The sequence below is a fragment of the Carcharodon carcharias genome, chromosome 4 (assembly GCF_017639515.1).
Source record: "Carcharodon carcharias isolate sCarCar2 chromosome 4, sCarCar2.pri, whole genome shotgun sequence".
NCBI classification, from domain to species: domain Eukaryota; kingdom Metazoa; phylum Chordata; class Chondrichthyes; order Lamniformes; family Lamnidae; genus Carcharodon; species Carcharodon carcharias.
In genome coordinates, this window is record NC_054470.1 from 171,535,236 (window position 1) to 171,551,754 (window position 16,519).

At 45.1% G+C, this 16,519-nt stretch overlaps 1 protein-coding gene across 4 annotated transcripts in view; it reads right to left on the reverse strand.

The window, feature by feature from the left end:
- Positions 1 to 16,519, reverse strand: part of tenm3 (teneurin transmembrane protein 3) — a 584,772-nt gene that overhangs the window by 146,687 nt on the left and 421,566 nt on the right. For all 4 annotated transcript variants that reach the window (XM_041186060.1, XM_041186059.1, XM_041186063.1 and 1 more), the window contains one exon: positions 10,688 to 10,873. In XM_041186060.1, the coding sequence (XP_041041994.1) occupies positions 10,688 to 10,873 (186 nt within the window). The remainder of the gene's footprint in view (positions 1 to 10,687; positions 10,874 to 16,519) is intronic.

Consider the following 16,519-nt stretch of genomic DNA (forward strand, 5'->3'; position numbering starts at 1 on the left):
GCATTGTTCCAGTGAAGCCCAACGCAAACTGGAGGAACAACACCTCATCTTCCGACTAGGGACTTTATAGCCTTCCGGACTGAATATTGAATTCAACAACTTTAGGTCGTGAGCTCCCTCCCCCATCCCCACCCCCTTTCTGTTTCCCCCTTCCTTTTTTTTCAAATAAATTATAAAGATTTTCCTTTTCCCACCTATTTCCATTATAAAAAAAATTAAAAAAAAAACCCCACTAGAGCTATACCTTGAGTGCCCTACCATCCATTCTTAATTAGCACATTCGTTTAGATAATATCACCAACTTTAACACCTATGTGTTCTATTGTACTATTGTCGTTGACATCTTTTGATGATCTGCTTCTATCACTGCTTGTTTGTCCCTACAAGCACACCGCCCCCCCCACCTCTCTCTCTCTCTATCTCTCCGCCCCCCACACACACACCTTAAACCAGCTTATATTTCAACTCTTTCTTGGACTCGAACTCAAGTTCCGTCGAAGGGTCATGAGGACTCGAAACGTCAACTCTTTTCTTCTCCGCCGATGCTGCCAGACCTGCTGAGTTTTTCCAGGTAATTCTGTTTTTGAACCGCATAACTGTTCCTCCTTCGGTCGCCTGTTATTTTAATTCTATACCCCACTCCCACCTCTCTGGGCTTGGCCTTCTACGTTGTTCCAAGGAAGCTCAATGAAAGCTAAAGGGTCAGCATCTTATCTTTCGATCAGGCACTTCACATCTTTCAGAACTCGACACTGAGCTCAATAATTTCAGATCATGACTTCTTTCCCCCATTTGTTCAGCCTGCAGGTGCCAGAAATGGCTCTGCTGAATTTTTTTTCCTTTTTATTCTTCGATGGGATTTGGGCATCACTGGCAAGGCCAACATTTGTTGCCCTTGAACTGAGGGGCTTGCTAGGCCATTTCCAAGGGCAGTTAAGAGTCAACAACATTGCCTTGGGTCTGGAGTCAGATGTAGGCCAGACTGAGTAAGGATGGCACATTTCCTTTCCTAAAAAGCATCAATGAACCAGATGGGTTTTTACAACAATCAGTGCTCGTTGTCATGGTCACAAGCTTTACATTCCAGGTTTTTATTAATTTGCATTTAAATTCCATCGGCTGCTGTGGTGGGGCTTGAATGCATGTCCCCACAGCATTAGCCTGGGCCTCCGGATTATTAGCTGAATTATTACCCAGTACATCACCACTATGCCACCTTCTCCCCCGTTCACTAAATCACTCCCACCTTCCCCCATCACAAGCCTTTCCCTTTTGTTCTTTCCTCCCCTTGTGCCTTTTCCTCCACCTGCGCTTGCTTAAAACTTGCTCCACCTGTAATGTTCTAACATTTTCCACTTCTGACGATAGGTCACAGTCCAGCAATGTTAACTCGATTCCTTGCCTGGCCTGCTAAGTATTTCCAGCAGTTTTGCTTGTATTATTAGGCAAGGGTCCTGCAGGGTGAAACTTCCACTGGCAAAACTGAACTGGTGCTGTTTTCCTGCATGTGGGTAAACCTGTCGTTCCACCAGAAATTGTTGAATGAATCATGGCTCTGCTGAATTTTTTTTCCTCTTTATTCTTTGATGGGATTTGGGCATCACTGGCAAGGCCAACATTTGTTGCCCTTGAACTGAGGGGCTTGCTAGGCCATTTCCAAGGGCAGTTAAGAGTCAACAACATGCCAGGGCCAGTTTGAATTTTAATCTAAAATGACTCTCAAATGGATTTATCCAAAAATGTATTATAAATATTTTGGAGGGCCACTGGTGGAATATTTCTGTGGATTGCTGGTTAGATTCAGATGCATGGACTGAGAAGTAGCATTCAAATGTTGGGGAGCTATTATTGGAGAACTGTTCAAGAATCAGAACAGAAATTTCTTTATAACAGAATATTCATTGTTGATGGTCGAAAATATGTTTTAAATTCTACTTCACTGAATGCTGTGACCATGAAGGAAGCTTACCAATATTTTGTATCATTTAATAATCGTTGCTCCATATCATTTATGTGAATTTAAGAAAAAATAGCCCCATCTCCAATGGCACAACAAATCTATCCAGCGAATTAGATGAGTCTTACGAACATCACTTTTTGTGCTGCATTAGGTAGTCTCAGTTGATCAGCAATCGGGGAGTTACAACTGAGCCCAGCATCCCTGAGTTAATGAAATGAAAATTGGCTGTGATTCCCCTGTCTTCATAATTGTGAATGTGCAAGGGCAGGTGTGAGTGAGAACCGTGTCCCGCTTGGTGAATAGCCGATGAACAAATGAATAACTGCCTCATTACTGGGGAGACGGTGTAGTGGTATTCTCAATAGACTAGCAATCCAGGGACCCAGGGTAATGCTTTGGGGACTTGGGTTCAAATCCCACCACAGCTGCTAGATGGGGTCTGTGGTAGGTAGTGAGGGAACCAACATGAGGGGAAAGACCTACTTGACCTCATCCTCACCATGGCAGTATCGGTAGGGGTGACCTCCGCACAATCCTTGTAAAGACAAAACACCATCTTCATATTGAGGATACCCTCCATTGTGTTGTGTAGCACTACCACGGTACTAAATGGGGTAGATTTTGAACAGATCTAGCAACTCAAGACTGGGCAGCCACGCGGCACTGTGAGCCATCAGCAACAGCAGAATTATACTCAAACACAATCTGTAACAATCTGTAATACGGTCTGTCATATCCCCCACTCCACCAAGCCAGGGGATCAAACCTGGTTCAATGAAAAGTGAAGGAGGGCATGCCAGGGGCAGCACCAGGCATACCTAAAAATGAGGTGTCAACCTGGTGAAGCTGCAACACAGGACTACTTGCATGCCAAACAGCATAAGCAGCAAATGATAGACAGAGGTAAGCAATTCCACAACCAATGGATCAGATCTAAGCTCTGCAGTCCTGCCATATCCAGTCATGAATGGTGGTGGACAATTAAACAACTCACTGGAGGAAGAGGCTCCACAAATATCTCCATCCTCAGTGATGGGGGAGCCCAGCACATCAGTGCAAAAGGTAAGGCTGAAGCATTTGCAACAAGCTTCAGGCAGAAGTGCCAAGTAGATGATCTATCTCAGCCTACTTTGGAGACCCCCAACATCACAGATACCAGTCTTCAGCCAATTTGATTCACTCCAGGTGATATCATGCAATGGCTGAGGGCACTGAATAGTGCAAAAGACTATGAGCCCTGACAATATTCCGGCATTAGTACTGAAGACATGTGCTCCAGAATTTGCCGTGCCCTGAGCCAAGCTGTTCCAGTACAGCTACAACACTAGCAACTACCGGCTATGTGGAAAATTGCTCAGATATGACCTGTACACAAAAAACAGGACAAATACAACCCGGCCAATTACCGCCCCATCAGTCTACTCTTGATCATCAGTAAAGTGAAGAAAAGGATCATCAACAGTGCTATCAAGCGGCATTGCTTAACAATAACCTGCTCACTGACAATCAGTTTGGGTTCTGCCTGGGTCACTCAGCTCCTGACCTCATTACAGTCTTGGTTCAAACTTGGACAAAAAGAGCTGAGCTCCAGAGGTGAGGTGAGAGTGACTGTCCTTGACAGCAAGGCAGCTTTTGACCGAGTGTGGCATCAAGGAGCCCTAGCAAAACTAGAGTCAATGGGAATTGGGATGGGGGGGTGTGCGGTGGTGTGGCCTGGTGGGAAACTCCCTGCTGGTTGGAGTCATACCTAGCGCAAAGGAAGATGGTTGTGGTTGTTGGAGGTCAGTCATCTCAACTCCAGGACATCACTGCAGGAGATCCTCTGGGTCGTGTTCTCAGCCCAACCATCTTCAGCTGCTTCATCAATGACCTTGCTTCCGTCAGAAGCTCAGAAGTGAGGATGTTTGCTAATGATTGTACAGCGTTCAGCACCATTTGTGACTCCTCAGGTACTGAAGCCATCCAAGCCCAAATGCAACAAGTCCTGAACAATATCCAGGCCTGAGCTGACAAGCAGCAAATAACTTTTGTGCCATACAAGTGCCAGGCAATGAACATCTCCAACAAAAAAGAATCTAACCATCTCCTCTTGATATTCAATGGCATTACCATCACTGAATCCCCCACTATCAACATCCTGGGGGGTTACCATTGACTAGGAACTGTACTGGACTGGCCATATAAATACTATGGTTACAAGAGCAGGTCAGAGGCTAGGAATCCTACAATGAGTAACTCTTCCCAAAGCATGTCCACTGTCTACATGGCACATGTGATGGAATACTCTCCACTTGTCTGGATGAATGCAGCTCCAACAACACTCAAGAAGCTTGACACCATCCAGGACAAAGCAGTCTGCTTGATGCGCACCTCATTTGTAAACATTCACTCCCTCCACCACCAACGCACAGTAGCAGCAGTGTGTACCATCTACAAGATGCACTGCAGGAACTCACCAAGGCTCCTGAGACAGCACATTCCAAACCCACGAATGCAACCATCTACAAGACAAGGGCAGCAGATAGATGGGAATGCCACCACCTGGAAGTTCCCCTCCGAGCCACTCACCATCCTGACTTGAAATATATCGCTGTTCTTTCATTATCCCTGGGTCAATATCCTGGAACTCTCTCCCTAAAAACACTGTGAGTGTACCTACACTACAGCAGTTCAAGAAAGCAGCTCACCACCACCTTCTCAAGGGCAATTAGGGGATGGGCAATAAATGTTGACCTAACCACTGAAGCCCACATCCCGTGAATGAATTAAAAAAGGTGGTCAGTCAGTGCATGTGGAACTATGCAGAACACAGTCCATGCCTCCAGGAGGAGGGCAGGGGAGAAAATTGCAATGAAAATTGCCCATTTTTCCATCACTCCACAGTATGCACAGCAGATAGCCCAATACCAGGATGAACTCACCAAATGTCATGTGAAAAATAAGCCAACAGGGAATGAGAGCTCCATCAACATTCATTCTATGCCCTTGTGAGTTATGCACCCTGTATGTCAAATTATTCAGTAGATAACCACTAATTCAAAACTCATTCAATAAAACCAAGAAACCCAAGCCATAACTTCCACTCAACTGACTGGGCACAACATTAATGTCACAAATTGAGTACTAATTGGTAGAGGGGCGGTACTGATGATTGCTTCACAGAGGACACTTTCTTAGTGACCCATTGACGTAATCCCACTTAAACTGGTGTGGAGGGGCCCTGCTTAATGAAATGATTTGTAAATGAGGAAATTCATCCTAACCAGGATATCCCACTTCTGACTACACTGCCAGAATTCCTTCCTCTTGATAAGAAATCCGGAAAAATGCAAGGTAATGCATTTTGGAAGGTCTAATACAGGCAGGAATTACACAGTAAATGGCAGAACCCTTAAGTGCATCGACGGGCAGAGGGATCTGGGTGTACAGGTCGACAGGTCACTGAAAGTGGCAACGCAGGTGGATTAGGTAGTCAGGAAGGCATATGACACGCTTGCCTTCATCGGCAGGGGTATTGAGTATAAAGCTGGGAAGTCATGCGGCAGCTGTATAGAGCCTTGGTTAGGCCACACTTGGAATATTGCGTGCAATTCTGGTCGCCACATTACCAGAAGGATATGGAGTCATTGGAGAGGGTGCAGAGGAGGTTTACCAGGATGCTGCCTGGTCTGGAGGTTATTAGCTATGAGGAGAGGTTGGAAAAACTCAGATTGTTCTCACTAGAGTGACGGAGATTGAGGGGCGACTTGATAGAAGTTTACAAAATTATGAGTGGCATGGACAGAGTAGATAGTCAGAAGCTTTTTCCCAGGATGGAAGAGTCGATTACTAGGGGACATAGATTTAAGGTGAGAGGAGAAAACTATAGAAGAGATGTGCGGGGCAAGTTTTTTACGCAGAGGGTATTGAGTGTTTGGAATTCGCTGCCAGAGGAGGTGGTGGAAGCAGGTATGATAGTGGTGTTTAAGAGGCAGCTTGACAAATACATGAATAGGATGGGAAGAGAGGGATACGGACCCCGGAAGTGCAAAATGTTTTAGTTGACGGGCAATATGATTGGCACAGGCTTCGAGGGCCGAAGGGCCTTTTCCTTGTTCTTTGAAATGTCAAAGTGACCAAAGAGTAGTCATAAGTGAAGAGAAGGGAGGATATTATGCAACATTGAAAAAAAAATTGTAATTTCAAAACATGGAGGATACTAATATCTCTCTGAACACTATCAGTACTGATGTGTTATTGATGGATCATTCAGCACTGCCGGCTGTAATTTTGTAAAAGAAAATTGATCAACACCTTGCATTTGTTAACGATCTAGTTCCCCGCTCTATTGAAGCATTAGAATGCAAACAGACTGCTGGCAAAATTCCCCACCTCCCTCTCCCCATTCCAGCATCACCTTCGCCCGCAGCTTAAAGGAATTAGAACTGCCCTCAGGCAAAGGCCCGTTTGAATGCCTAACTGCACAAACATGAAAATCAATGTCAGTCGATAAACATGAAAGTGTTGAAGGCACTGACAGGAAGTGAGTGCCAGTACAAGATTATCACTGAATCAAAACATTTTTTTTTTAAAATGAAGGATTTTGAGAATGTTGGTTGGCCTTCCCAAACATCAACTGGCTCAAGAATGGGACATGCTGTTCAGCATAGGAGTCGACAGCTAATGCAATAGCACAAACACATTCAGAGGTCAGTTTTTTCTTTCTTCTTTCACAGGATGCGACGCCGGCAAGGCCAATATTTATTGCCCATCCTTCATTGCCCTTGAACTGAGTGGCTTGCTCAGCCATTTCAGAGGGCAGTTAAGAGTCAACCACATTCCTGTGGCTCTGGAGTCACATGTAGGCCAGACCAGGTAAGGATGGCAGATTTCCTTCCCAAAAGGGCATTCGTGAACCAGGTTGGTTTTTGCAACAATCGATGATCATTTCATGGTCACCATCACTGATGGCTAGCTTTATATTCCAGATTTATTAATGGTATTTAAATTCCACCAGCTGCCATGGTGGGATTTGAACTGTGTCCCCAGAGTGTTCGCCTGGGCCTCTGAATTACTAACCCAGTGATATTACCATTACAGTGTGAAGGAATGGAGGTATATTTCCAGATCAAGATGGTGAGTGGCTAGGAGGAGATTTCCACGTGATGGTGTTCCCATGCATCTGGTGCCCATGTCCTTCCAGGTGCTAGTGGTTGTGGGTTTGGAAAGTGCTGTCTAAGGAGCCTTGGTGAGATTCTGCAGTGCATCTTGTAGATGGTACACACTGCTGCCACTGTTCGTCGGCAGTGGAGGGGCTGAATGTTTGCGGATGGGTTGCCAATCAAGTGGGCTACTTTGTCCTGGATGGCGTCAAACTTCTTGCGTGTTGTTGGAGCTGCACACATCCAGGCAAGTGGAAAGTGTTCCATCAAACTCTTTACCTGTGCCTTGTAGATGGTGGACAGCCTTTAGGGGAGTCAGGAGGTGGTTGAGAGATGACCATTGGTTCATCTGGTCTACTCATCCAAATATCCCATTAGCTTCTTTACCATGATTCTGGAACATGTATTCTCTTTCCTAATAGGAATGCCATGAAATTGAAACATCCATTTTCTTTCTTACACACCAAGTCCAGTAAAGTGATCTTCCCCAAATGTTTTGTGACTCCAATGGGTAATGGTCTACTAGTAGCACAAGTGTGTCCCAGGTTTGATCCCCTGTTCTATCCAATATATTTCCTGATCTCAGTACAACTGACGTGAGTGCCCCTGGTTTAGAGAAAGGAAATTCGGTCCTGGCACCTACGCTTAATCAGTGTTCAGCTACTGATAATCTGCAAATATGAACTTCAAGTGAAGCTAAAACCTGGCTCAGATTAGCACCCTTCCTCACCTGAATTGAACAACCTGCTAACACTTACCATCAAGATTTACACATTAACAATGGTTGGTGGGCTGGTGTATCAAAGGGCACCTGTGAGGTAATACCCAACGACAATGAACATTTATGTTGCATCTTTAACATAGTAAAACGTCCCAAACCACTTTAAAGGAATGTTACCAAACAAAGTTTAACATTGAATCAAATATTGGGGCCGATGATCAAAAGCTTAATTAAAGAGATAGGTTTAGAGGAGCATCTTAAAGGAGGAAAAGGGAGTTAGGGAGGTGGATGGAATTAGAGCTTTGGGCTTCAGCTGCTGAAAATGCAACTGCCAACGGGATAGCAATTAAAACCAGGGATGTGCAAGAGGCCAGAATTGATGGAGCGCAGATATCCCGGGGGGTTTTTTGGCTGCAGGAGAACACAGAGATAGGAAAGGGGGGAGGCCGTTAAGGGATTTGAAAACAAGGATGAGAAGTTTAAAATTGATCCACTGCTTAACTGAGAGACAATACAGGTCAACGAGCAGAAGACTGATGGGTGAACAGGGCTTGGTGCAAGTTAGGAGTTTTGGATGAGCTTAAGTTTATGTGGGGGTGGTGGTGGTGGGGGGAGAGATGGGAAGGCCGTCCAAACATGAAGAGAACATCTTTAGCAGACAAGGAGTGGCAAGGAGTACACTGGAATGTAATGGTATTCTCAATAGGCAGCGGGTCAGAAGGTGTTCAGTGCACTGAACTTCCAACATGTTATGTTGGGGATACAGATAGCTAGATGTCACGGAGTGGCAGGAGACAGATGGTTGGATCAATAGTAATAACTCACATAGGGCAAGTGGCACAGGGAAAATCAATTCAGGGGCTTTAAAAGCTTATGAGGATTGGCCCAAAATGCAAAAATAGGGAATGCAAAGTGTATGTATTTGGATGCTGAACGCAATTTGTTTTAGCCACTCAATAAACTTGCCGGACTTTGTGAGAGATGAAAGAGAAGATTTAACCACCTTGATTGAAGACTTCAATAACAATTTTCTACCACTCTTTGCAAAGGATATTTCACTTTATTCACAGGCTCAGAAAATGACTGAATTTTGAGAGACATTTGAAGGGAAATAAATTGCAGTATAAGTTTCTCAGATTCAAAACTCGCAAAAGGTCATGGTGATAGCTGGCATGATTTAACGCCTTTCTACAAAATTGTTAAAACTGTCATTTGAATTCCATCTGACATAATGGGTGGTAGTTAATGGAGGCAAAAGGAATCTTGCCCGCTGGCAAGAGCTTTCTGGGAAGGTTCACTGAACCGAGCACCACTCAGCCATTTGACAGGCCGGGGGCGAACATTCCCTGGGATCAAGGACCCCAGGGCGGAATTACTGCCCTCCAAGAACAGCAGTGCCACCGGGGTGGCTGCTACGGGAACAACAATCATCTGAGGCCTATGATTGTGAATGGACCCAGGTCACAGGTGAGTGATGGAGAGAGGGGTTTCGCAGGGGAGGGTCATTGGTGGGGGTAGGCCACAAGAGCAGGGAGTTGTCTCTCAGCAGCCCCCTCCTTCCTGATGTCAGGTCCCTCGATCAGACATTGAATGCCTCTGAATGAGACATCCCTCTGGCAGCCACCAAGCAACCCGGCATGGGTTTGCTTGCAATGCTCCCCACATGGTGAGCTCCCCACCCCTTGCTGGGTTAATACCAACGGCTGCCCTTAAGTGTACATTAACTGCCCCCTTCAAGGCTCAACTGGCAGCGGGTCGGGAAGGCCGTCTGCAGGTCTTCACATCACGGACTTCATCAGGTGGGGGCAGGAAGGTGGCGGGGTCACCCTCCCGCCTGATTGAAAGTCCTCCCTGCCGCCAAACTCGCCATGCTGTAGGGCATTAAATTCTGCTCAACCTGTGTACCTTCACATTTTCCCTGTATTTTTCTTTTTGCTACTCATCACTTTATTAAAATTAAGTTTGCCTGCTTAAAAAATCATGATTAAAGCTGTACCAATGGAACCAAATGTCAAGGCCGTGAGACAAAAAAGCACTAGAGTCTTGATACAGCAAGTTCCAAGAGGAAATGACTAGAGGTTTGATGCGCCAAGACTTCAACATATGGAGAGTGCTGCTTGTGCTCAGACCCACACTCCTGGATTACCCACAGTTAGTCTCCTGCTCCCTTAAGCTGCCTTTATTTACTCCAGCTACACCACAATAGTTATACTCTCAAACTTGCCCAGGCATCGATGATGTGCCAATGATATCCTGTCTCCTGGTTAATAAGTGGAACAGTCAACATTACCTCAGTGCTCATAGTCTGAATTTGACAACCGTGTGTCAGAAGAAAAATCTGTTTTCAGCTTATTCCAAACATCTATCATTCCCTGAATAAAGGAACTTTCCTTATATACCTGTATTAAATTTACTAACCACTATTTTTTATTTATTTTCGATGTACTTACTTTCTTAGCAATTCTTTGAAGATAAATATGGATGTGCCTTCTCAGAGACTAAACGTTATTTTCACAACCATTATTAGCAAAGGAAAAATTACTGCCAGTCTATTGTGTTGAACACTGTGCATAGTACGGACTTCTGAATACCTGATTTTACAAAGACACAGGGGGAGAAACCCCCCACCCCAGCCATTAGTCATACAGAAGTCTCACTATGTAGCTTTGATGGGTTTTTCCATGAAAATTAGGAACAAGAAAAATGTCACTTCCACTCAGTGCTCTTATATAACAAATCAAATCAAATCATGTACAGATATCAGAAACAGTAAGAGTGTTCCCACCGAACATTCTCATTACTGCACCACAGGCAATTCTGCATACAAGATGACATAATCCCCAACACTCTCAACTAAGGGCCTACCTATGGTGCAGTGTTCACCGTTCCAGCCCTGGTTGCATTCGCACTTGCCATCTTTGCAGGTTCCATGCTCCAAACAGCGAGGGTGACACGCTCTCTGGTCACAAGCTGCACCGGTCCAGCCTTCCTCACAGCGGCAGGCACCCGCCAGGCAAACGCCGTGTGTTCCGCACTCCACAGCACAAATTTCTGTGGAACAAAAAATAGACCCAGCACAGTCAGTGCATGTTCAAATATCATCAATGCACAATTAATACTTATGGAAGGTACTGCATTTGTATCTTGTCAGATTCCTCAAATCAGACTTGTAATAACGCACAAGTCAAGCTTGCATGTGGCACAACAGAATTTTCACAAGTAAAGAAAAATATTGCACTTAATGTTCTGTCATCAGCACCCAATTATTTTAATATATAAAATACTCCTGTTTCAGAATAAATACAGCAATTATTTCCTCCCAATTATATGCTTACATTTACAGGTTTTGTAAATAGCTGGCGTAAACCCACATTATGTTCGTTGACTGCATTCTACACATCAACAACTCTTCAAGGCATTGGACAGCCTGCCTAGGAGCTGCTGCATCATGCCTGAGAGTATGAAGGAATCCATGATGTGCAAGGCATCAGCACCCTGCAGCCTACCAAGGTGCCTGAAGTTGCTTCTAAGGATGCTGCAGTCAGGCTGCATGATAATGTGCACCAACGTCTCTTTCGGATCTGATCAAAGCTCAAACTGGTGCTACTCAGGCTCTGAGCTCCATCATGTCTGTCACCTGCTTAAAGCTGGAGACAGGCTGCTAAGGCCTTCAATTGAATCTCAGATCTGCTACAGTCTTCAGTACTCAGGATCAATGGGAATGCTGAGCCACAGCTTCACAGAGTGGGGGCCTTCCTCTCTGTCAGGTTGAGAGCACATCTTTTCCCATTTCAATCCCTCCAGCCATTGACCACCATGATACCAAGGCTGGACTGCCCCAGCAGCAGCTGAAATGCTGCGCTCTGCAATGGGCCCTCTTTAACCTGAGCTCCTAGTGGTTGCTGACTACGAGCATGTCAAGGCCCCCCCTTCTGAGCATTAGTCATTTTCTGTCATCCACGAGCAAAATTGTCACTTAAGAAAGGCATGATGGACTAACATGTAGGTAATAATGTTGGGGATTGTGACTTAGTCTGCAAGCTGGTCCTACAGGACCTGCTGAAAGTTGCAATGTCAGGCTTTGTACATACTAGTGTTAGTCAGTGGTTGGAAGTACTTGATCAAGGATAAGAATGACTGGAAGGAGTAGTTCAGATGAAGCAACTTTGATCAAATATTGCCAAAGAGATATGGGCTACAGGCTGGTATTGCTGCACACCTGCTCCATCTTCACTAACAATGAAATATTCCTCATCAAATGGTGGCAGGTCTTCTTCATTTGCTCCTCTGTTGCATTGTAAAGCTGCGTAGAATACAGTGGATGGCTAAACATACAACATATGAATTAGGAACAGGGGTAAGCCACTCAGCCCGTCAAGCCTGCTACACCATTCAATGAGATGATGGCTGATCTGATTGTAATCTCAACTCCACATTCCCATCTACCCCCAATAGTGTCACTTATTGAGGTTGTCAGCTGTACTGTAGAAAGCTCCCCGACCTCAAGCAGTGGCAGCATTTTTGGACATTCCAGTAGTTTGCTCGATGACAGCTCACATGGCTCAGGTTCTATATCCATGAACCTGATAAGGTGGAGATTTGGAGAAGTGTCTGCGAGTGAGAAATAAAGAGGGTACTCCTCGTCGCCAGCAGTTCTTGCCTGACTTGCTGTGCTGGGTCAAAGAGTAAGGAGTTGGAGAACTGGAGCAGTAAGTAGGCATCCTGATATCTGCCAGGCAGGCACTGACCTGAATGATATGCTGGCGGTGGTTAGTCACCAGCCGAATATTAAAAAAGTGGATTTATTTGCAGCTGATAAAAGTTGCTGGTTCACTGAGAGGTACCCTGATAACTACATGGGTGTCGTCAATCACATTCTGACTGGTTGTCCAGATGCCCACTTAAAGCGGGCATTAGGCCCCATAAGTACACAAGGACTCAGGCTGCAAATTCCAGGCACATATGAGTGGTGCTAGAGCAATACATGTAACCCTTAGTTGTACCTGATCAGCTCAGGAGACCATGAGTTTTTATTTTTGTGCAGCCATAGGAACCAGCAATGTTGCTCTTGGACCTACAAAAAATATATAGCTCCCTGCCAAATGGGTTCAAACCTTCCACACTCCATCCCCACAAGACCTGACTTGCTGACTCTCTGGAGTGCAGAAGCTGAACAATTTGCTGCCCTCCGCAATCTGTGAACCACAGTGGGGCAGCGGGCGGGGCGGTGGGGGTGGTGGTGGTGCTGTTGGCGGGATCTGTTTAGCACTCACATCCTACCTTAAGTGAGAGCAGAAGCCAAATGTGCCTCGAGCCTCAGGCTGCAAGTTGAATTTCTTGGCAATTATTTGAATGCACAGCTTTAGTGCTACCGTACTTTTTATATACAACCCATAAGGCGTGCAGATGCCTCCTGCTTCTTACCATGTCTGAAGAACTTTAACGTAAACCTAACCAACTGCTCAACTGTTAACTGAATGACAGGAACATGGGACAGATGGACATCGGAACATTAGGACTTAGGAGCAGGAGAAGGCCATTTGGCCCTTCAAGTTTGCTCCGCAATTCGATAAGATTATGACTGATCTGATGGTGGTCTCAACTCCACTTTCCGGCCTCCCCATAACTCTTGATTCTCTTGTCTATTAAAGATCTATCTAACTCAGCCTTGAATAACTTCAACGTCCCAGCCTCCACTGCTTTCTGGGGAATTAAATTCCACAGACTAACGACCCTTTGAGAGAAAAGGTTTTTGCTCATCTCCATCTTAAAAGGGGGACTTCTCATTTTTAAACTGTGTTGCCTAGTTTTAGTCTCTCCTACAAGGGGAAACATCCTTCTGGTATCCACCTTATCAAGTCTCCTCAGGATCTTGCATGTTTCAATAAGGTCACCTCTCATTCTTTTGAACTCCAATGGGTAAAGGCCACTGAGGCAGAAATATGTGGAGGCCGTTTACCATGCCTGCACTACTGGGCAGTCCCAACAATGCATGTAACTTCTGTCAGTGGGTACAAAAATCATGGCAGGATCCTATTGATGTCCTTGGACCCTGATATGAATACCGTAATGAGGCTCCTGTCTACAGTTAGCAGGAACCTGTTTAGATGAAGGCCCCACAAAAGTAGTGGTGGGTAAATTGGAGCATGAGCTACTGCACTGTCCCTGCCTGATGGAGGGAGTTAAAATCAATCCTGATGTGTCCATTACAATCTTTACTGTTATGGGACATTGGTTAAATATCGCTAAGTTTGATGAAGTCTTCATAGTCTTTAGTAGGTTAACTGTAAGTCTTTATTAAATACTAGAACTATTTACAAATATACAGTAAGGGGTATAATCTAGGAGCTATCTCCATACTTAGGTCTGCATGCAGCTCTGTGCTACACCACAATAGTCCTGGGTGTGGGTCATGTGCTCTCTTACATCACTGTGTGGGCAGTGCTGTATTCAGTCCTAAGTAAACCCAGTATGTGCCAGGCCCTTCCCCCCAGTCTTTATCCAATGTATTCGGAATTATACTGGTTTACTTAATGTCTTATAGTGTTATCACTACATTATCACTATCCCATCAGCTCCCTTCAAGTCCTTGAATTTAAAGGTTCAGGTGGTCCTTGTAACCCTTCCATTTCTCATTCACACTTCTGTTGGAGGAGCACAAGGCTCTGTCCTTGCTGGTTCTTCCTGTTAGTTTGGAGGTTCAGCAGGCATCCTTTTTATCTTTTGCTTCCATTCCTTTGTGTTGACCCGCACTGGGTTGTTCAGCTGTCGTGTTGACCGGCAGTTGCTGCTACTCTAGCTCATTTCTTATCAGATGGACGAACATTGTGCTTGTCTCCTTGTCACTTCTTTTGCTTTTTCCATCACCTTGTGGGTCATTTTGATGTCCTCTGTAGCTGAGGAACAGTGTTCCTGTGACTAGAATAAGGTTTATTGGTATGTTCAACTCCGCTTTGGTTGCCGGCCATGGCCAGCTGCTACCAGGTTCCAGCATCTCTTGTGGCTTTGACATGCTGGCTGGGAGTTGCTGCATGTGCACAGCAGTTGCAGTGTTGGCCTGCTGTACTGTCATCGGGGTGGGAGGTAAGGGTTCCTCAGATTGCTGATTGCTCTCTTTCACCTCTTCCACAGAAGGCATCATGGTTACCTCCTGGGTGGTTGGCTGGTCTGACCACCGAGGGTTTTCCAGGACTTGTAACGAAAATGGACAAACCTGCTCTGCGAAGAGAAAAGACAGTTCAGAGCTGAAGTCCGAGTCAGGATACTCTTTCTTTGTTTGTGTAGTCGGGAACCTGCAGTTATGTTTGGTTAACGACAGTGGTTGTTTTGACATCGTCTGCTGTTTTGAGGAGAGCCAAGGCTGCTCAGAAGAGAGAGAGGCTGGTTACAGGTGACATACATCAGCTCGAATGTCTGTTTGCCACAATACCTTCGTGGTTTCAGGTCGTATCAATGACTAGAAGTCAAATTCATCCGGGCCAGTAAAGTGGTGTGTCCATTGTTCGAAGCCAGAAGTCTTTCAGCCACAATTCTTTGTCCAACAGAGCTGTAATGCTGGCTCCTGTATCTAATTTAAAATTTGTTAGATCGCCATTGACCAAAGACTTCATAGTCTTTAGCAGGTTAACTGTAAGTCTTTATTAATTATTAGAACTATTTACAAATATACTGTAAAGGATAAGTGCTGTCTCCATGCTTAGGTCTGTATATGGCTCTGTTCAACATCACACTGACCCTGGGTGCGGGTCATGTGCTCTCTTACATCATTGTGTGGGCAGTACTGTACTCAGTCCAACATGAACCCAAAATGTGCCAGACCCTGATACTACGTTTACCAGGGAGAATTCTTGGGGAGGATTTGAATAGTTTCTTCTTCATCGAATGATCTAGGTTTTCTCGTGCCTGTTGGATGCTTTGCTTGTGGTGAGAGGTGAGATGGATTTTCAATCTGCAAAACAGCACGCAATCTTGTGCAAGTGCCTCTCATTGTAGTGGAGGCCCCTCACTCTATATGGTCCGTGAAACCAGCAGACTTGGGGCTCTACTGCAATGGACATTGAGCTTCATGTAAGTCAATGGGGAGCGCTATAATAAGTTTAAAGTTGACGATTGGGAATCATTGGTGTTCGAGATGCATCTTGGCATGCACAGCACTGAAACCAAGTCATCTATCCCCACCCCATTTATTCTTTTATGTGAGCGACAAGGTCAGCATTTGTTGCCCATCCCTAATTGCCCTGGAACTGAGTGGCTTGCTCGGCCATTTCAAAGGGCAGGTAAGGGTCAACCACATGCAGTCACATGTAGGCCAGACCAGGTGAGGATGCCAGATTTCCTTCCCTGAAGGGCATTAGGGTTTTTATGACAATTGATAATAGCTATTACAGTCACTTTTATTGAGACTAGCTTCCAATTCCTGATTTTGTTAACTGAATTTAAATTCCACCATCTGCAGTGGTGGGATTCAAACCCATGCCCCAACAGCGTTAGCTTGGGCCTCTGGTTGACAAGTCTAGTGACATTACCACTATGTCACCATCTCCCCCCCATAATGCCATGCAGCCATCGGGGGAAATAAAAGCAAAGTAAACTAAAGTAACTAAATGATCTAAAAGAAAAGTTTCAATAAAAAGCATCTGCAGTCCCTTATTGCTGCAAACAATGATCAGAAAAACCTATCCAACTGGGATTAGTCAC